At 40.6% G+C, this 22,721-nt stretch overlaps 1 protein-coding gene across 1 annotated transcript; it reads right to left on the reverse strand.

Annotated features, from left to right (window-relative positions):
* Positions 1-4,334: 4,334 nt before the first annotated feature.
* On the reverse strand, positions 4,335-22,633 carry LOC119373263 (uncharacterized). Its single transcript, XM_037643288.2, has 6 exons — positions 22,449-22,633; positions 22,061-22,253; positions 18,330-18,491; positions 13,186-13,393; positions 7,521-7,716; positions 4,335-5,273 (listed from the first exon to the last, which is right to left on the reverse strand). The coding sequence occupies exons 2-6, from the start codon at positions 22,232-22,234 to the stop codon at positions 5,120-5,122; spliced, it is 894 nt and encodes a 297-aa protein (XP_037499216.1). The 5' UTR covers positions 22,235-22,253; positions 22,449-22,633; the 3' UTR covers positions 4,335-5,119.
* Between the last annotated feature and the right edge of the window lie 88 nt (positions 22,634-22,721).

Consider the following 22,721-nt stretch of genomic DNA (forward strand, 5'->3'; position numbering starts at 1 on the left):
TTGTAGAATTGTTAATTAGCTTACTGCATACTGCGACTTGTAGGTGTCAGCAAATATTCATTTAGAGAAGTCACTATTTGAAGTCGAAGATTCGTTTCCCTTGAAAGGGACAACAGTTCTTGCAGTTTGTAGGCAGAAAGATTGTTGAAAACGGAAACTCATCTGAATGATTCTCGTCAACAGAACTCCGGTTATTGTGCAAGCAACACTGTTCCTGAACAAACACATGGAAGGAGGTCACTAAGGGACAACAGTTGCCACCTGTTAAGTAAGCATGTCTCATGTCCCTCCTTCGGCAGCCTATAAATTTGCTATCACTATACGAAGCAATTTAATAACTCGTCAGTCTCTACACGTTGGATTCCTTGAAAATGGTGCGAAGTGCTGTAGCATTGCCATTAGCTCCTCAAACGAGCACTACATTTGATGTGTTTTTCTTCGTTACTGTCATTATCATAGTGCCCCAAATGTGATCATACCTTCCTTTGTTTCTCATTTACAGACTTCTCAGTTGGCTAATTAACATCCAGTCATTAAAAGTTTTATTTATATCAAATAACGTAAACAAGCCATTTGTTGCCAGACAGACTCTGCAGAACTTTTCATCTACTTTTTTTTTTTTTTTTACAAATTTGGAACATTCAATATTTCAATATTCAAAGGTCATTTTCTCTAAAAGTTATATTTGATTCCATTAGAAAGCCTGGCTATTCAAACACCCCTAGTGATTCATGGCAGTACAACTAATGTCTGCTCCTTTAAGTAATTCAGCTCCATAAATTTGCCATAACTGTGGTTCTGCTAAAGGTGATCTTGAAGATGCTTAAAAAAAAAGGAAATCTGGCGGCATTTCTTACTTTTGGCACTATGTCATGAACCATGGGCATAAGCAGTTACTATATTGCATTCTTTAACCTCTACAATTGAGCTCTAATATGATCTATATCTTAGTTAATGAGATAAAAATTCCTATATTAACATCACTATTCTATAAGATCTCTATAGTCATATTTATATATGTACATACAGTGTGTCAAACAGACGAATAAATCAATACAATTAAAGTCTTCTATGCCAGTACTTTCATAGTTGTGGTGCCAACCCGGAACAACCTCTAGTTTCATGATCAGAAGTGCTTTCTAATTAGGAGTGAGGACTCTATCAAGCTGGATGCTCTAATCTACATTTATTCTACGTGAATAAATGTGCAAGTGCCTATGTACCTTTATGTAGCAGCTACACTAGACGACTCGCACCTTATGCACAAATTGCGTTGTAAAATTATCTCCACTGCAGAGCAACCGTTTTCTACACATTGGTAGAACAGCTTTTTTATTGTTTTTTGAAGCTGTTGTTAGCTGCAGTGCTTGGCAGGTATGCAGGACAGGGATTGTGGTGTATGTACTACCTACTGATAAACATTTACAAAGTATTGCATTTCTTTGGTAAAAGTGCAAACTTTGCTGCATGTTACAGCTCCAGCGTGAGCTGACAATTGCAGCACCAAGACGAAACATTTTGAAAACAAGAGCAAAGCTGCTGATGGTGATTTTGTCCAAAATTAACAGGACATGTGAACATGAATTTAATATTGCACTTTTTATAAACTTTTTCTAGCAAAACATAAATAGTCCTACTAATATAACAAACCAGAAAACATTATAGTTTCCTCCGAATGTGCCTTCCTGCATTTTCAAAGCTGGCTGAGATAGTGTCAGCTTCAACCACCATCTCCTGACATTTGCTCGCAACTATGTGCAGAACTGCTACTATATGGGAGAGAAATCCACTGGATAGCAGTATAAAGTGGGCAATGACAGAATTCTATTAGTTTGGATCATAAATAGCAGGTGTGCAATGTCTTCTCTAACTGCAATGAGAGTTGTTTAGCTATAGGGACAGTTACAACAGTATAGTTATACTACAGCCTATTAGTGGTTACTGCACAATTACTATATCCATTTTGCTTGTCACTTTCGTTAATGAACTGCAACTACCACTACTGTACTTCATCTTCACATAGTCATTCTAAAATTGTGCTGTAAACTAAGTAGCTACTTTCTAAAAGGAAAAATACGTTCTTTGTGCACAGAACGTTTCAGAAAAGAAGACAGATAGGACACAGCACACAAAGAACGTATTTTTCCTTTTAGAATGCAGTACCAACCAGCCCAAGTAGCCACCCTGTTAAGTAGCTACTATACACTGGGAAGTGAAACCCACTGTCACAGAAATTGGAACAGTATTGGCAAGAAGCTGCAGAGGCAACAGGCATGCCTGTAACAGGTATGAGAATTTAAAGTGGCAAATGTTATTGGCCATCTATGTTTTCCATCCTGAAATATTATGAAATAACGAAATCCAAGTGAGCTACTCAAATGCGTGGTGTCCTAAATGCAGCTGCTGTAAAAGTGACATTATAGAGCTAGTTAACCAAATCTCACAATACAAACTGTGCCTTCCTGAGCTCTAATGTCACATAGCAAAATAAAATGAAAGGCTCACTGACAATAACGTTGGCAACTTCCAGAATGTGCACATCCATTCATTAGTCATACATTCCTTCTATCCCTACCATTTCATTCAAAAGCAACTGTTTTTATTGTAGTATTCCTTCTGCTATTTCCTTAACTATTCCATTACATCTGTTGTGGTTGATCAGGTTTGATGTGGCACATGCAACACCTGTATTACCGGGTCAGTCATGCGAAACAATACTGCATCTTTTTGTACTTTATCATCTCTAAGATAACTAAATATTTTCTGTTCCCCCTTCACTAAAACCTTCCAAATGCCGCCTTTCATATTCAACAAAGTGTCTGTGTGAATTATGGCATAAACTTATCCACAACAATTAATTATGCAGCAGTTATTTACCGGAAAGGATGAACAGAGGTACTGTTTGGAATCTTTAAAAGGGCTTTTTTTACAGTACATCACGTGCACTTAAATTTGTATTGACATGGATCACACTGACATTTTTATGCATTAAATCAACAACTAGAAGCTAAAATTATGTCTTAATCTCAAGTTAATTTTTCACATTTCGGAATAGCCAATATCCATTTTACCGTCACTTTTCAAATATATTTGTGTTTGGCAGCTCAAGGCTGTGGAAATGGTTTTTCCCCCAGAAAATCACTGAGCAAGGAAGCCAAGAGTTTCACCTGACTGTGAAAGGCAAAAAAATCTTGAACTGTGCAATCAGAAGTATTGTCTAAATATACATAAAGTGGGGTTGGCTAACCCAAGCTACAATGTGTTTTAATTTAGAGCAACTACTAACTATCTAAGTTTGAATTCTTGCTAGCCCACAACATTCTGACAGGTGTCCTGACATTGAATTCTACTTAATTGTATAAACTAGAAAATATCCAATTAAATAAAAATTATTCTTTGTTCTTCTTGTCACAGAGTTACAAAAGAGTGCCTCTTGAAGGTTTCAGTTAGTCAATGTTACTTTCAAATGCTCCAGGATCTGCACAGCTGAAGTAATTTGTCTGTTTTGATTAATGGTTGTGCTGCACACAAAAGACAACTGCCATTAATCTAGCACGATTTTTCATTAAAAGGTTAATTTGACCATGTTTAAATGTTTGCAAAAAGTGCCCAGTGCTTCTCAAAAATTTTTCTTTCTTTTTTTTTTTTTTTCAGACTAAAAATGTTGTAAAGCTAAGAATTCATACTGGAATGAACTGTTGCTATTTACGTGAGCTCTCTTTCATACCAAGGAAACTGAACTAGCTGTAGAAGGCGTGGAAATACTGATAAGCCAGCAACAAACAGAAGCTGTATCAGGCAAGAGCAGCCTCACTTCTGTGCAGAACAATGTGGTCAAAGAATGCATGACTCAGTTCTCAATTGGAGAAATTCAGCCATTTCAGCATGCATGAACTATGGATAGCAGAGCAGAAGTGTGCAAGCCACTGACCATGCAGTAAAGAACGTGTAAGTTTCAGCTATGCCATACCACACGTGAGGCTTCCAAAGATTAACAGGGGCAATAACAAAGAGGCCCAGTAGCTGTGACTGAACATGCCTGGGGTGCGAATGCCATGCTCTGCAGCACATTGCAAGACTGTTTATGCAACTTTCCCATGTGCATGGATGTAAGCTAACACAGACATCCTCAGAAGATGAATGTTGAATTTGATGAAACTCTCGAGAGCTGCAATGAATTTTAAACAATGAGTAATTTAAACAAACACAAATTAAAAGTTGACTGTGTATTTCGACTGCGAATCTGCAAATCCATCTTGAGCAAGCTGAGCAGCCAACTGCAGACTTACTGCTTTCTAAAACAGAACATACATGCTGATAAGTGTGTTACTGCGAATCTGCAAATCCATCTTGAGCAAGCTGAGCAGCCAACTGCAGACTTACTGCTTTCTAAAACAGAACATACATGCTGATAAGTTTGTTCACGAGACAGAAGAAAGCACCACTATGAAAAAAGATCAGTGCACTGAATTAACAGAAGGAAAGAAGACGAGATGGGACAAAGCGCTGACTTCCAAGAAATGATCCAGCATTGGATCTTTACCGACACACCCACTTTGTACCCTAACAAGAAGAAAGCGCACCCTTTGTGGCACATAAGACATATCACAAACAGAACATGCGCAATGGAGGTATGAGTCTCGTGAAGACTTGTATTGTCACTACCCCTGAATGCACGCATTTTGCTCGATATTCGAACACGAAATGCAGTATATACAAATGTACAGTAGAACATTAAAACACTGGAAACCAGCTTTTATGTAGATTCTCAATTAAAACATAAACAAAAGTGTATACATATATTTTCCCCTTTCTGCTGTGGGTCGCTAGGCATAAATAACTTCAGTAGAAATAAAAAGACAAATAGGAACAAAGACACCGACTGGTGGGTTTAAATGCACAGCACTTTATCCTCTAGTCTGTGTCTTTGTCCATGCTATAAATTTCATTAACTCAGTATGCGTTATTAATTAGCCAGAAACTGCCACTCTGTTAAATTGTCTCTTAGTGGAGATTACTGTAGTGGACTTCATGTAAATGCTTCTTTCTATCCCATGGCAGCACACTACGACCGCCTTTGCTTTCCTGTAGAGAGGATGTATTGCCAATGCAACTTATATTATATGGATGTTGCAATGGCCTTTGAATTTGTGTAAATGGGGAACTCAAAACAAATCAGACACTTGAAGCAAGATGGCACCTCCCTGTAGAGACCTGGAGGCAGTGGCACCAAGGGGCTGGTGGTTCGCTTATACCGCTGGTACTCCTCCATGCTGGATAAAATAACAGTGTTACGTGTTATGACAGCCATGAATGTTTTCAGAACAAGAAATCATTTGCTTTACAACAGTGCAAAGTCAAGTGTTCAAAGGTAAAACATTTTTTACAGGTATGCAAACCCACACACTGTGGCACAGTTAGTCATATAAAAATGCAAATAAGTGATTGGTTGAAATGTTTTCCAATGGTGTATGAATTATTTTAGACATGTAGTATACTGCTAAAATGAACCTCGCTTAAATAAAACTTCTAATTTTGGTCTCAAAAATGATTTATTTTGTGTGCCTTCCTCAATACACAGCTACTTCGGTTTCCAACCCCTTTGGTACTTTTATTGACTGCTTTTCTGTGCATGTTGTACTCTTAGTTTCTGAATCTGTAAAATGGCCCTGAAGTTTGGCACACACTACAACTTTAGAAAGCTGCACTGTTTCATGAAACTGAAAGACACGGCCTGTAGTGGGTGAGTGTTTGTGTGCAAAAATGGCTTACAGTTGGGCCTTTTTCTGGCCACAGCAAGAGACTAACACAGCATCTTCTTCCACAATGCTGGCCATTGATGTTCATGCCATACCATTAGGAAAAGCGCTTCGAATAATGTGTGTCCAGGGCAACAGCAAATGCACAGCAGTGCACAAAAGAACCTGGTGGAAAATAAATACAAGGTCGAGACCATTTTCATGAAAGAATGCAGAAGACAAGAAGGCCATGCTGTTCCAGGGAAATTTTATAGGCCATATATGTGAAGTAAAAATTAAATGGCACAGTTTTGAATTGTTGAAGGGATTCTTTTTTCAGTATGAATCTTAAAATATTGCATTAAAAAAAAACACGATTGTTTTTACATTACTTTATGTAGACTTTGTTTTGGAGGACTTTCTGTGGTTGAATTTCACGAAATGCTACAGTGAATGTTTCATTTTCCTTCCTAAGGAATAAGTGAAATTTTGCATGCAAGAAAAAAAAATTCCTGCACAGTAGCATAGTTAGCGCCTTTCTAATGTTAAATAGAGTGCAAAAGTACTAAGCTTTCTTTTCATTTTAGAACAATAGTTTCTGTGACTAATCACAGTCATCTGAACATTTGAAGAGTCATAACTCTGACAAATTATTCCAGAGTGATAACATATGTCACCCAGTGCTATACTGCTGTTTTAAGTGTGCCTTTCAATTTTCATTAAGCTTGAGTCAGTGGTTAAGAAGCATACATTCATGGACTATGTACCCTCTTATACAAGTAAGGTTTGTTTCTGTACCTGTTATGCAGAAAAAATAGAAATGAAAATGCCTGCGGAGAAAGGTCACTCTTCTGATGGAATAGATGTGACAGTACTATGAGAATAGAGAGATTTGTTTTAACTACAGATAGCACCCTGTCAGCTCCTTTTGCTCACATGATGACCACCTTCAGGACTATGTTTATCAGTGAGTGAGAAGGGATTGTGTGTCACGGCTTTGTACTATCTGCATTTCTTTAGAAACATTTAAATGGCATAGAACCAATGAAACACGACATGAGGAATCTGGATTCAAATTTTCTGAAGGGACTATTTAGAGAGCCCCTTGCCAGGTTTCAATGCAAATTTTGGTTACACACAATTAGCTGTCTAGGGAGCATTTCATTGTTCAATAATGAACCAATTTTTCAAATCAGTTCATTATTGAAGGACTTAGAAGAATTTTAACTGTCCCTTTACGATGCCTACTGGAGGCAAGCTTCACTGGCAAAGCAACATTTTTCCCCTTTGCCTCGGCTAGCGTCTGCAAGCCGGCACACCTCTCCTGAATTTTCCCAGCTGCTGGAGGCTAGAAAGCATTCTATGTTCACTTAATGAGCCCTACCTCCTTTTTTTTTCCTCTTTCTATTTTGCTTGGCAGCAAATTTGCAGACACTGGATAAAGTCATGTGTCATAGACAGTGATGTTCCAAGGAAAGCATGTTATTTAGGCATGCGTGGGTGCATGACTTTCACTCTCGCTCAAAGCGTGACTCCCTCACAAGGAAGGGCGCACGGCCTTCTGATGTAAAACCATCTCCACTGAGTGATCTATGTTCCACGCTTAATTGTTTGCGATGGCCAAACCTGGTGAGGGGCCCTTTGAGAAAGCATGGCACTCTGATATATATGGCACCTATGCAACTATTTTGCTTGGGTGCACAGCATGCACTTTGTCCCCAAGTTGAGTATGATTCATAAAAGCTGAGGTGGTGCAAGCCTTATCAGACATGTGGCACGCACCAGCCATAGCGTATGTCGGCGCTGTTCTCCAGCAGGGGCACTCCACTAAGAAAAAGGATGATGGCTGTGATGAAAAGGGGGCTGAGTACGGCCACCCACTCGGCCCCCCTAAGCACGTTGGTGGAGATCAGGAAGATTCCCCACCACAGCGTGATTTCCCCAAAGTAGTTGGGGTGCCGCGAGTACTTCCACAACCCTGCAGCAAGCACAATAAAAAAAATATGTGTTGTACACAGAACATGGCTTCAGCTGTTTAGGCAAAATGCAATAATATAACGTGCCTAATAAAGGTCACAGAACTATGTGTAATGGACTTAAATTTGTGCTCAATGAAACAGCACAGCAGAAGAAAACTGGTAAAACAGCAAATTGAATCGACAACATATGCCCTGATCACTTACTGGCAGCAAGTAAATGTGACATGTATGCTGCATGTATACAGTATACATGTCACTGGAGTGCATTCGAGATCAACTCAGCTCTTGAGTTGAACCTAAAATAATCAGAAACTGCATCAGGCCTTACATTCACACAGGTTGTTCTGTGGCAGCTAGTTGAAGACAGCAGACATCAGTAAAAGCAATTATATACAGGTGTGCATAGGTCGCCAAAAATAGTGGAGCTCACTCAGACTCACTTAAATAATGTATTTTCCGCTTAAGGCTCACTCGGACTCAGACACACCAAAATATTTCTCAACTACATACTCTGATTCAGACTCACCAAAATATTACTCAGCCGGACTCACTCAGACTCAGACTCACGGCTCAATCTGAGTCTGAGTGAGTTGATTCATCATCATCATCATCATCATCATCAGCCTGTCTACGCCCACTGCAGGGCAAAGGCCTCTCCCATGTTCCGCCAATCAACCCGGTCCTGTGCTTTCTGTTGCCACGTTATACCTGCAAACTTCTTAATCTCATCTACCCACCTAATTTTCTGTCTTCCCCTCACGCGTTTGCCCTCTCTTGGAATCCAGTCAGTTACCCTTAATGACCACCGGTTATCCTGCCGACGTGCTACGTGGCCGGCCCATATCCATTTCTTCTTCTTAATTTCAACTATGATATCCTTAACCCCCGTTTGTTCCCTGACCCACTCTGCTCTCTTCCTGTCTCTTAAGGTTACACCTATCATTTTCCTTTCCATCGCTCTCTGCGTCGTCCTCAATTTAAGTTGAACCCTCTTTGTAAGTCTCCAGGTTTCTGCTCCGTAGGTAAGTACCGGTAAGATGCAGCTGTTATATACCTTCCTCTTGAGAGATAGTGGTAGACTACTATTCATGATTTGATAATGCTTGCCGAATGAGCCCCATCCCATCCTTATTCTTCTAGTTATTTCACTCTCATGGTTCGGCTCCGCGGTTACTAGCTGTCCTAAGTAGACGTACTCCTTTACAACTTCCAGCGTCTCGCCACCTATCGCGAAGCGCTGTTCTCTGCCAAGATTGTTCCACATTACTTTAGTTTTATGCATATTAATTTTCAGACCTACTCTTCTACTTTCCGTATCCAGTTCAGTAATCATGAGCTGTAATTCGTCTCCCGCGTTACTCATCTATGCAATGTCATCAGCGAAGCGCAGGTTACTGAGATACTCTCCATTAACTCTTATCCCTAATTCTTCCCAATCTAGGGCCCTGAAAACCTCCTGTAAACACGCGGTGAATAGCATTGGAGAGATCGTGTCTCCCTGCCGTACGCCCTTCTTTATTGGGATTCTGTCGCTTTCTTTATGAAGGACTATAGTGGCTGTGGATGCGCTGTAGATTTCTTCCATTATGTTTATATAGGCTTCGTCGATGCCCTGATTCCGCAGTGCTTGCATGACTGCTGATGTCTCCACCGAATCAAATGCCTTCTCGTAATCTATGAAGGCTATGTATAGGGGTTGGTTGTATTCCGCGCATTTCTCTATCACCTGATTGATAGTATGAATATGGTCTATTGTTGAGAAGCCTGTACGAAATCCTGCCTGGTCCCTTGGTTGATTAAACTCTAATGTCGTATTAATTCTGTTAGCAATTACTTTTGTGAATAGCTTGTAGACAACGGACAGTAAGCTGATGGGCCTGTAATTTTTCAGGTCCTTGACGTCCCCTTTCTTATGGATCAAGATGATGTTGGCATTCTTCCAAGATTCTGGTATCCTCCCTGTCGAGAGACACTTCGTATACAGGGTGGCCAGTTTCTCTAACATAATCTCTCCACCGTCTTTCAACAAGTCTGATGTTACCTGATCCTCACCAGCGGCTTTGCCTCTTTGCATTCCCTTTAGGGCTTTCTTTACTTCTCCTGTTAATACTGGTGGGATGTCAGATTCCTCTGGGATATTACTGCTTCTTACGTTATCATCCTGACTGTCTCGGCTGCTGTACAGATCTCTGTAGAACTCTTCCGCTATCTCAACTATTCTATCCATATTGGTTGTGACCTTGCCATCCTTGTCCCTTAACGCATACATCTGATTTTTGCCTATGCACAGTTTTGTCTTCGTAGCTTTGAGGCTTCTTCCGTTCTTTAGAGCATGCTCAATTCTCTCCATATTATACTTTCTTATGTCGGCTACTTTACGCCTATTGATCAACTTCGAAAGCTCCGCCAGCTCTATTTTGTCTGTTGCATTTGAGGCTTTCATAGCTTGACGTTTCTTAATGAGGTTTTTCGTCTCTTGGGATAGCTTACCAGTGTCCTGTCTAACGACTGTACCCCCGACTTCCACTGCACACTCCTTAATGATACTAGTCAGATTATCATTCATTGCGTCAATGCTAAGGTCGGTTTCCTCGGTTAAAGCCGCGTACCTATTCTGAAGTGAAACTCTGAATTCCTGTACTTTCCCTCGCAGAGCTAGTTCATTAATCGGCTTCTTGCGTATCAGTTTCTGCCGTTCCTTCCTCACGTCTAGTTGAATTCTAGATCTTACCATTCTATGGTCACTGCATCGGATCTTGTTAACTACTTCTACATCCGGTTGCAGCGGTTGCAGCGATGGCGTAGTGGGTAGAACATCAGCTTCGCATGCAAGAGGTCCGTGGTTCGAATCCCGGTGCCGGACAATTCCCAACCGGATTAAAAAAAAAAAAAAAAAAAATCCGCGTGATGATGGAATTGTGTAAAAAGGCCTGGGGTGCAGCCTCACTGGCGACCACAGCCAGCAATGCACTCCCTCACCAGAGCAGGATTGGCCACCCTGGTGTAGTACTTGGCCACTACCTCCCACATGAATACACCAATTAACCCTCGGCCCTCAGTCCCCAGCGGCTGCGAAGCAACTGACCAAGGCGGCGGTCAGACCTGCGACGCAGCAGAGGGTGCTAAGAATCTCTGGGTCCGGACAGGCCGTCATTGGAATCTGAACTTGGCTACATATAACGCTAGAACTTTATCTAGTGAGGCGAGTCTAGCTGTACTATTCGAGGAATTAGAGGGTGTTAAATGGGATGTAATAGGGCTCAGTGAGGTTAGGAGGCCACAGGAGGCTTATACAGTGCTGAAGAACGGACACGTCCTATGCTATCGTGGCTTAGCTGACAGAAGAGAACTAGGAGTGGGGTTCCTTATTCATAAAAATATAGCTGGCAATATAGAGGAATACTATAGCATTAATGAGAGGGTGTTATGTATCGTGATTAAGTTTAATAAGAGGTACAGGATGAAGGTGATACAGGCCTATGCGCCTACATCCAGCCATGATGATCAACTGGTTGAACGCTTCTACGAAGACGTAGAATCAGCAATGAGTAAGGTAAAGACACAGTATACTGTACTGATGGGCGACTTTAATGCAAAAGTAGGCAAGAAGCAGGCTGGAGATCATGCAGTTGGGGAATATGGCATCGGCTCTAGAAATGCCAGAGGGGAGTTACTAGTAGAGTTCGCAGAACGCAATAATTTACGGATCTTGAATACCTTCTACAGAAAACGGACTACTCGTAAGTGGACGTGGAGGAGTCCTAATGGCGAAACTAAAAATGAAATAGACTTCATAATGTGCGACCACCCGGGCATTATACAGGATGTAGAAGTAGTTAACAAGATCCGATGCAGTGAGTTGATTCATGAGTCCGTTATCATAATATTAGCTTTTCCGATCATGGTGTCAATGCTTTTTAACACCAATTTCTCATGTAATCGGTGCTCTACGATATGCCTTTTGATCTTGCACCTTCAAATACGAGTTTTCAGCAGTTTCAATCCAGTAGGGCATTTCTATGAAATACGCGACTCACACGAGATATTTTTATCAAGACCTTCCCGTGAAAGAGTTTGCGGGGAGAGAAAATTTTCCTTAACTGGACTCGCTCCGACTCAGACTCATCAAAGTTTTCCTCAGCCGGACTTGCTCAGACTCAGACTCACGGCTTGATCTGAGTCTGAGTGAGTCTGAGTGAATCGACTCATGAGTGAGTTTGCCGACCTATGTAGGTGTGTGAGAGTTACAAAGAACCTGTAACACACATGGCTGTGTTGATCCGAAAAAACAGAAAAGCTGTATTATGGAGACAAATAGCCAAAATTCTTAGGATATAAGGATTTCAAGCAAAATATATCACTACTTCTTTATGTGTGCTTTGTATAAACACTAAAACAAAAAAAAACTCACAATATAACTCTTGTAAAACATTACGCTGGTCTTTATAGTCCCCTGCTACAATGCCCCAATAACAGCAAGGCTCATTAAAGAAGAATAGTGAGGTGATTTATGTGTTTCATATCACGCAGAGTTATTTAAATGCTATATAGATTTGCAGCACACAACAGCAAGACTACACAGATAATTCTCTCTCTAATATTGTGTAGGTTGAGATATAATTTAAGCAGTGATGTTCTGTGGAATATCCACTTGGCAATTCTACAAAGAGATCTTTGATCTAAGTACAGACTTTGTCAAAAGCATAAAAATCATACAGTGTTTGACCAAGCCTATGTCTGGGCCATCTACGAAGACAGCAATTGTCATTTAGGCACAATGACAAAGTCAATTCGATGCATTGCCAATAGCTTCAAACTGCCAAGAGTAGTGAGCTTCAAACAAGATGGCCCAGAGATGGCATTTGTCCCATGTATCGTGGCCTACACATTTTTAACAAACTCTCTGCATAAGTGTCATACACAAATGTACTTATGAGAACTAACAGACAATAATGCCAAGGAAAGTATAGGGGATGTTATTTGTAGTAATTAGGCTACAAATGTGAAGAAAGTAAAGTGGACAAAAAGATAACTTGCCGCCGGCAGGGACCGAACCTGCGACCTTTGAATAATGCGTCTGATGCTCCGCTACTGAGCTACGGCAGCGGTCATCCTCCCGTCCACTTTATGGGGTATATATGTGCATTTAAACCTAGGAGTGCTAGTCAGCGCCGATCGCAGCCATGGCGGCAAGCGTGGAACACTTACTGCCATGGCTGCGCCATCGCAGGTTCGGTCCCTGCCGGTGACAAGTTATCTTTTCATCCACTTTACTTTCTTCACATATGTATCCCAGTTACTACAAATAACATCCCCTATACTTTCCTTGGCATTATTGTCTGTTAGTTCTCATTGATATTGTGTCTAACAAAGAAAAACGAGCCCTCAAAAGTCATCTTCTTTCCTACAAATGTACTAAGCTCTACATATGCATATCAGCATAGGTCAGATGCTGCCACTCTACTCACCAACGTCGCACCAATGCCTGGCATTGGACGTGTTCTGCCGGTAGCTGTACTTCTGGGCGTCTGCCATGGCCTCGCAGAGGAAGCCAATGACAAACACAATAGTGCCAGCCATGTCAAGCCGGGTCATGGTGGCATCCGTCAGGGGCTCAGCCTTGCGCGGGGAGTTTACAAAGATGACAGGCAGGCTGACAGTGTACACCCACACCGCCTGCATTGCATCATGACTCAGCTGATACCTTATTTGATGTTCCATTTAAATGCTCATCAGACACACATGCACAAAGCATCTGACATCTTCAATTCCACCGTTAATTAACAGCCTTTGCTCCACAGCACTTAAGAATAGGCTTACAACACTGACAATAGTAGAGGAATCTCTACCTCATGTGCAAACAAGCAGGCACACTGTATCATGTTGGACATTTCCTTTTTTCTTTTGGGAGATTTCAGCTTTCCAAACATACAATGGTCTTCAGTGCCACCTACAGCCCATCCCCCTTCTCCTTAACCAATTGACATTTTGAATCTCTGCTCATCATTAGCTCCTTCACAGCTAGTCATTAAACCAACTAGATTGGCAAATGGAACAGCTTGACTTGACTTAATACTAACATGCTGCCCCAAACTTGTGTCTAATATATTGTATTTACCTGGCCTAAGTGACCACCTACTTCTAGAATTTACTGTTAAAACACTCCTATTTCAAAAAAGCATATTGATAACATGGTCATTCTTGAGTATAAAAAAGCAAATTTTGAGGCAATTAATACTGAGCTATAGAACTTTCTTGACTTCTTTCATACTAACTTTGACGATCAGACTGTTGATGACAACTGGTAGCTTTTCAAAACTAATGTCCACGAACTCGTAAACAAATGCATCCCCTCGCTTAACCTTTCCTGCAATACTAACTCTCCTTGGTACAATGCACACTTAAAATGCCTAGCGAATAGAAAAACGTATGCATACTGCACCGCCAAGTTTTCTTCTTCCGATGCATGATAGGAAGCCTACTACACTGCTAATGGTGCATACATATCAGCACTAAATTTAGCTAGAAATAAATTTTTTAAAGAAACATTACGTGCCATGTTAACTAACAATCACGAAAAATTTGGCGCACTTCCTTGTCAGGGGTCATTCCAGTATGATGTAACGGAGTGATCGAGTTTCGTGTGCAGGGCACGATCAGTTTCGATATCAGCCCTTAAAATTCGATGATGAATATCTTGAATTACATACAACTTTTACGATTTCTAAAAAAAATAGGACTGCCATAAAATTGGCATGCACTACTACTTTCTAATATAAATGACTGCCCTCAAATCAATAATTAAAAAGTTAATTAAAAAGTGTTTGTTAATTAGTCACTTCAATGTCATTTTAGTTGTGGCAAAGCATTTCCGCCTCGACAGAGTATATGTGCCAAAACGACAGGAGCCTTACTGTCATAGGATTTTTATAAAAAATCTGCATTGTCTAAAAAAAAAAAAAACACCCTGTATACAGGCATACAGGACTGAAAGAGGCATTTATGGGCACTACAAGGTCAGTGCTAAAGAACTTCTTTACCCATAATTTGTAGTCATACAGCAAGACATAGCCATTTGCCTTTAACCCAGTCTCTGTAACAATGAGACGCGTTGTTATTGAGGTCTCACTGACAGACATTGTTTTTAATGAAGTCTGACAAATGCGTGACATATGTGTGTCTTTCCTGCATGCTGTGTCTGCTTGTCACAAGTGCTTTGAGATAAAAACACAGTGATGAGTATAGCAACAATACTTTAGAGCGTTTAAGGAAGGATGTTAAACGAAGAAAAAAAGGATAGGCATGCTTTAAGACACATTTCTTTATCTGAATTGCCGCAACCTTTATTTTGTTGAAGCTAGCTTATAACCATTTTATGCACCATTATAATTGCTTTCACTGTTCTTGATGTATTTCTTATATAATTCTGTTTTACAACTTTGGTGGTTTGCAGTATGAGTAAATGCCATGTCTTGAATAACCAGGAACTATAAAAAAAATAAAACTCTCTAGGATACACCAGGCTGATTTCACCAAAACTGAGAACTAAAAATGTGGAACCCCTCATATACAGTTAAAACTCAATCTAACGAAACCCAATTTTACAAAGTTCCCAATCTAAAGAAGAAATTTCTGTTCCCTGGCAGATACCCATAGGGTTCAATGCTGTCATCAACACGAAGTAACCAAGCTAACTTGGCACCAAATCCAATTTAATGAAGTTCTTCCTGAAGTAAATTAGTAAAAAAAGTGGTGATTTCCTTCTAATTTCAACACAGATGGGTTTTTCTTCAAGTGTACGCACTAACACTATTGCATTAAAACAGCTAGCCACCCCAGTCATGACCCTAGTTTTAGTTTGACGAGGCTGCATGCTGTGCGCATGCACAAAATTGACTCAACAGTCGGTCACACTGTTACGTACCAGATGCTGCTAGAGGCGATGGTGGTTTATTGTCCCTGTAAATGCTCCCACAGAAACACTGTGGTAGTTGCTTTTGTTATTTCGAAAGATGGCAGTGGTGGTCTCCTCGCAACTTGCTTGCTCGACCTGCTTGCACATTCACTGTATTCGTTATCCCTGTCTTTGCATATTGGTAGCCTGTCATAGCTTCATGTGACCGTCTACCTGGCCTGCATCGCCTGGACTTGGGAGGCACCATATCAGGGTGATGCGAGAAGCTCCACATCTGGCTGACCCTCATGGACTTTTCACATGTGCATTGGTTAGCGGCAAATACAATGTCGCAGTAGCTTTTGGGTGTTGCTATGTTACAATTTTAGATTTTGAAGGACTGAAAAATCTCTTTTCTCAATTTTACAAACTTACGAGCATGGACATCATTCATTAAATTGAGTTTAAACTCTATCACTACATTCAAGTAAGAGGCCTTACACAACGCTTTGTCATAAATATTTGTCATAAATATTTGTCATAAAACTGAAAAGATGAAAAAATGTTTTTAAAACAAATTTTCTCTCAATGTGTACATAAGTGTTAAATACAGTAGCCTGGATGCTTGATAATGAAAGAAATATACACTGTCAAGTATAATAAATGACCAGGTTCAAAACGAGCTGATACATTGTTTGTCTCCACTGAAGCATAAAATGATGATTGGTAAGGGTAACAAAAAAGGTGCATATTTGCTGCAGTAGATGATATGAGTTGCAGTAGGTGGGCAATATTCATGCTGTGGGAATGAAGATAGCCGCAAGAGTTGTCAGCATTCCCACACTGTCTTCCTTTCAAGTACTGACCAAGCACAAAACTTACCTTAAAGGGGTACTGACACAAAATTTCGCGGCCGAGATAGCCTGCTGGATCGATTTCCGTGTACGTGCGTGTACCATCTGCGAAATATCGACAGCGAATAAAGCTTGGAAGGTATTTTATATGAATATTGAAGTTCGCGTGCGCGATCCAGCATTATAGGGAGCACCTATTGCATTGACACCCTCGGAGGTGACCCGAGGTGACCCCCTTACTTCCCATACGTAACCGTTGTAGCCGGTACAACAAGTTGTGATGACGTCGTAGCCGCCATTTTTGTTTTGACGCGCTCGCCGCTGCGCTGTTGGTGTCTCAAGGAAATCGTCGCCAACAGACGACGATGAGGAAGACGACGACAACGAGGACGATGATGGCGACGTCATCGCGCAGCACGTGCGGCAAGCGTGCGAATGCGAGGAGACGACGCGAACAGCGCGGAAGTGCGTCACACTTCTGTGTGCTGACGTGATCGAGCGCTGCAGCCGCTAGGTGGTGATAGTTGCACCCGGAGGCTTGTCGTTTTTGAAACCGAAACTGACACTGGTCGGTAATGAGGAGCCTGTAATTAATTATCTGTCGCGCGCTGCAGCAAACGATGTGCCGTGTTATGACTAACAGGCCCCGAGCAACACATTGCAGCAAAAAAACGCGAGGCCAAAGTTTTTGTGTCAGTACCCCTTTAAGCAGGAGTTAAGTTAGAAGGGTGGTTGTTTGGGCTAGATGGTGTTTCATGATAAACGAGGTTAAAGCAAGAGAAAAGGACGATGTGGACTAGGGCAGACAGACGAGCAGTACCTGCCATTTGTCCGCCTTAGTCCATGTCGTCCTTTTTTCGCACTTTACACCTTGTTCCTGTCAGGAGTTAAAGCGTTGAGTATTTGACTAACAGAAAATCCCTAGGTAGGTGTTTGCCAATCTGAAGAATTAATACACAAAAGACAGCAAAGGTGTACAAGTAATTTCTTGCACTCTTTGGAAGTACTAATTATTGTTTGCCGGCAGTTTTGTATTATTCACCACTTACGCCCCTGTGCATTCTCACTGATGGCTTGTTCAGCATATACGGTACTTACTTTGAGATTCCCTGCACTGGACCAACGCATCCTCTAACCATATGCCTGGGACGTCGCTCTCTTTTGCATAGAGAGCCTCCTGCTGGAACCAATCGTGGAGGCCATGCCTCCTGCTGCGTGTTGTGACCAGGCGGCATGGGAGAGTGCTTGTCACTGTACCACGTAGTCGCATGACATGACGTTGGCAGCTGTGAGGGCTGTGCGTGTTTACAAGGGAACGCCGCAAGAGGTGCTGACCTCTGTACTAAAAAGAGGAGAGAATAGGTGAGGGAAGGGCAGCCCTTTTGCGGATTACGTTCCAGACATAGTGTTAAAGGAGGCGTTGACTGGACAAAGCCATCAGCTTTTACCACTATAATCGCGCAAACTCCGAGCTGACCTCCACCGTGAAGATGGTAAAATGTGACATGAGAATCAACAATTATAGATTAGCATAATTAAAATTTGCAGGCACGGAAAAAATAAGCAGTGCAATGAATGCAGGTCAAGTGTCGACAGTCTCACATAAGCATGCATGAGAATGAAGTTGCTTGTTTATTGTGATGCAAACAGTAAAGATTTGCCTTATTGCAAATCAAGCCACCGCTGTTATGACAGCCAACCAGAAGTGTTGCAAAAGGCTGATTGCCATCTGGGACAAATGGCAATCAGTCTCCCAGTCCTTGTCTTGTGAGATCAGAGCACCAGTGACAATAATGAAGACTGCTCCATTTGGCAAACTACGAAGCACTTTCCATTGATTGCCATTGCTGAATTGTCAACCAACCTGGAAGGTCCAGAAGATGGCGAAACGGGCAATATTCTTGCTAGCTTCTTGAAACCTCTCATCTCTACCAATTTTTATGATCCGGAAAAGAAGGAATGTTGATAGACGTACACCCCACAGACAGACGAGACCAGTGATGAGGCATTGCCTTGGGCTATATGTCTGAAAAAGAGAATCATGACTTAGTATTCTTAGTTTCTCTTTTTTTTCAGCTACGAATATGTCTTGTGTTTAGGGTACTTTTAATTTTTCAGGTAAAAATACTTATATGCAGCTTATTTTACAGCAAAATAAAGAAGTTTGATATTAAGTGATAAAAGGACGTCCATTCTAGTGAAACATGCCCTCTACAAAATGTTATGCTGTACAAGAAAAAAAAGAAGAAGAAAAAAAGAAAAACCAGCTTATGTGTGTACACAATGCAGTGTGCATATAATTTAAAAAGTTTCTAACAAAATATCATGTTCCATATTTTGCACCAGAGTCGAGGAAGCATGCACAACAATTTTTTTTACTTTTGACTTTTATGCATTAATGAGTTAATCTGTGTCTAGTAATAACAAAATGAAACAATGATGCTCAAATATGACAAATAATTAACAATGGCATCATTACGTTCAATACTGACCACGCCATTGTACACTGGCCTTTGCCATCGCATGGTATTTGTCATTTTTTATTCTTTCACCTAACATATTACAATAACTAAGCCTTCACAGCACGAAATATTCTTCCGGCAAAAATATCTCTTCGCATATAGATTGTATTCTGAAAGTGGAACCAATTTTTGCAAGAACAGTGATGTATCAGAATAATCCCTTGTGTTGCCAGTAAAGATTAAAATGCTTTACCACAACAAATAGTTACGTTTACTAATATATCATTCCTTAGGACAGAATTACTGGTCTGTCTCCATTTTGTTAACACTAATAAATAATGATCTTGTTTGTTTGCTTGTAATCAATATTTAGAATAGTGTATATCTCTCTTTGATGAAGAGATAATATTTGAGGTGCTCTCTTTATTTATTTGTAACGATGCTATTTCTATTCTATTTATATTTTATGCATTTCCTTGCTACCTGTGACCAGTTTCTAATTTCTGATTGTATAATTATCCCCTCCTATGTAATGCCCACTGAGCCTTTAGGGTATCGAAATAAATAAATAAAAAAAAATTATGATGAGCTCTGGCATCAGTTCAGAACAAGTGCTAAAGACTGTAGCTGTCAGTTATGACTGCATGAAAGCAGTCACAACTGACTGGATACATGATCGCATCATGTATCCTAGTCCGGCTATCATGGTATTATGGTATGATGTGTATAGTATTTAGTCGATTTATTTAGTATGCAGACATTAATATTGGTAAAAAATAATGGGCCTGTTATCCTTTGATAATAGCAGTTGCAAACAAGTCTACTTCATCACCACAAGCATGCACGACTCTAGCAAATATATATATTTTTTAAACTGCATGCACTCTCATGCAGACATGTAATTTTTCAAAGTTCAGCGCATGATACAAATCGCTCGGACGCATGCTGCTTGCTAAAAGTATGCTTACAATAATAACATGTTATAGGAAATAACACACTGCTATGTTCATTGTAATCTAAGCAAAGCAAGAGTCTTCAGATAATTTTGTTTTTTAAACAGAAGGTTTATGGGATACTAAAGAAGTACTAACACAATTTTTTGTTCTATTTTTCTTTTCTTTTTTTTCTGTTTTTGGGGTAGCTCTTGACTGTGGAATTATGGTATGAAGCCTCAGTTCCTCAAGGGTACCATAAATAATTCACTGCAGCACCTTTTGTGTTATCCAAGCAAAATGCATGCTAGGCACAGCACAGCTTCAGATGTGTAAATGAGATTCATTGCGCAAGTAAAAGTGGAGGTGGTGGTCATATGGCATCACAAACTGTCAGCTCGAAGTGATGGTTGAAGGCCATACAATGACTGTGTAGTTGAAAGCTGCCAAATTGGTCCTCCCAATCGTTTGCTTTTCTTGGAATGGTGACACTGTCCCCTTTTATTCCGTCGAGTGCCGAATGGTCTGGGCTTTTCGCAGCACGCTTGTGGTATGTGTGTGGACAGCAGCTAATGGTAATTGGTGTCATATGAGACTGTCACAACAGGGTTCGTGTGATGAGTCTTAATTTTCACATCTAGAGCTCCAATGTATTTATCTTCCTTGGCTGCAAGCTCATTCAGCTATATATTTTGTACAGTTTTGGGACCGGGAAAAATATATATGTACATAAAAAGGAAATTGATGATTCATAATTTAACATGGAGAGGAGAAGCTGCTGAGCAATGAGGGTTCTTAAAAATTTATTAGTGAAGAGATGGGAAGACAGAAGAATGGATCACGGGACAAACATGGGTAGCCAATATTCTAGTTGACATTATGCAAAAAAATGGACCTGGGCTCGCCACACAATGCATAGGGCAGATAATGGGTGTTCAGTTAGAGCAATGGAAAAGATACTGAGGGATGGGAAATGCAACTGAGGTTGGCTGCGAGTTAGGCTGGATAATGAAATGAAGTTTGCAGGCACAAATGGAACCAACTCACACAAGACATGGTCAAGTAAAAATCATTGAGAGAAGCCTTCGTTTTGCAGGGGACATAAAATAGGCTGAGGACGACGACAACGATGAATCCTGGTGAATGCATATACGTTGTTATTTTGCAAGTTTAAAGTGTTAATTTGTTAAAAGACTGGGCGTGCAAACACGGACACAAGACAGAAGTCAAGACACCATTCCTCTCTTGTGTACGTATTTGCACGCCCAGTCTTTTAACACGAATACTTACCAACTAGCTCAGCTCTCTGTTATTCAAAGTGATACATTTTGCAAAAAGGTATTCTAATTTTTTTTTTGTAAAGTCTACTTTGGGCAGCTCACCAAGACAACCTCCCAAGACAAGCTAAACCAAAAATAAAATGAAAAATTTTATGGCTACTTCCTTATCAGGCTCAGGCATTATATCATTGGCTCCAACTGAATATAGCATTCATAGGGTAAACGATCAATACCTACTGTTATAAATATGGCCGAATATTTAAAAACTGTGAAATGCCCTGGACGTTGTTGTGAGAAATTTTTGAATGATTGAAAGTTGGTCAAGTCTAAATGCACTCATTATAAACGATGCACGAAGGAAAAAGCACAAATAACAACTTGGTGTCTTTGTCATTCCTTAATTCTTCAATATTCCTTTATGTGTTGTTGATAATGAACAAGATTTTCGTCATGTACGCCAAATGAACATGATCCATATGATGCTCTGGTGACATTATGAAGCCCCCCGGCTTTCAAAACAGGTCTCAGATTATTTGGTTTAGTTAACTACCTTTCAGAAATTGGGCTTCCTTCAAAAACTTTAGCTGGTCGATTTGTGTTATTAAAAAGCCACAATTTTACGCTCTCATCTTAATTACCTGTAACTATCATTATGGTATTTACTCGCATATTTCAAATTTGTTTTTTCCCCCCACTCCCTTCTAGACAGACTCTTTTTATCACCCCCCCCCCCCCTTCCGATCTTAAGTAGCATGTCAGCAGAAAAAAGAAAAAAAAGGAAAGAAACTCCTTTGCGTTCCAATAAGACGCTTCTCTTATCTCGTCGCTGTTTTGCATGGTGCACACATGAATGCATGCCGCGACGAAAATGTATAGCTGTTTCAAAAGTAGGGAGCAAATAAGGCACACAAACATACATACCTGTGACAGAATAAATACAGTCAAGGCCAGTATAATAAAGTTGGCACCACCAGCGAAATCTGTTAACTTGTCGAAATGAAACGTCGCTGCGATGACAAAGAAAATAAATTGCAGTCCGACGGTGACGATGGCAGATATGGCCAAATGGTCGGCGTCAAGTATTTCTACTGCCATTCGTCAGTTTTAACAATTTCTGAAAAACACAAGTGAAAAAGAGAAAACAGCAGTTGCGTGACCCACTAGCGTACACGGTGATCGCGTATTGTAAAGACAATCAAACAATAGCGTTAAAAGTTCTCGCGTCATATAGCTTCTCGGCAACGCTCTTATGTAATGCAGAAAAGTCAGCATCGATTCCAGTTTTCAATCGTTCACAGTGATTGCTTACCTCTCGCTATTCATATCCGCGACAGCACGAAAACATCATCATGCTCGTACGACGAAGCGACTCTGCTTCCAGAGTGATGGTGCGTGGTTTTCGGCCGAAAATATGTTCTACTATCGGAAGACATGTCGCATTAAGCACAAGCTTCTCTGCGCGCGAAGTGTGCGCTAGGTGCGCATAGGTACTGTTCCTAGCATAGGTGCGCGCAAGCAATGCGCAAGGCGGACAAGTAGAAACAAGCATCCGCAGATATGTTTCACAACAACAATGACCATA

This window comes from Rhipicephalus sanguineus, chromosome 1 (assembly GCF_013339695.2).
Source record: "Rhipicephalus sanguineus isolate Rsan-2018 chromosome 1, BIME_Rsan_1.4, whole genome shotgun sequence".
In the NCBI taxonomy this organism is placed as follows: Eukaryota; Metazoa; Arthropoda; class Arachnida; order Ixodida; family Ixodidae; genus Rhipicephalus; species Rhipicephalus sanguineus.

What these genes read in the sequence shown, in the direction of transcription:
- LOC119373263 (XM_037643288.2), bottom strand. Translation starts at nt 22,234, where the DNA reads ATGGCAGTAGAAATACTTGACGCCGACCATTTGGCCATATCTGCCATC. An exon ending in CTGTATTTATTCTGTCACAG is followed by an intron (nt 18,492 to 22,060) that starts GTATGTATGTTT and finishes TCTCTTTTTCAG; the next exon opens with ACATATAGCCCAAGGCAATG. An exon ending in CAGGCATTGGTGCGACGTTG is followed by an intron (nt 7,717 to 13,185) that starts GTGAGTAGAGTG and finishes TGCTTGCTGCAG; the next exon opens with GGTTGTGGAAGTACTCGCGG.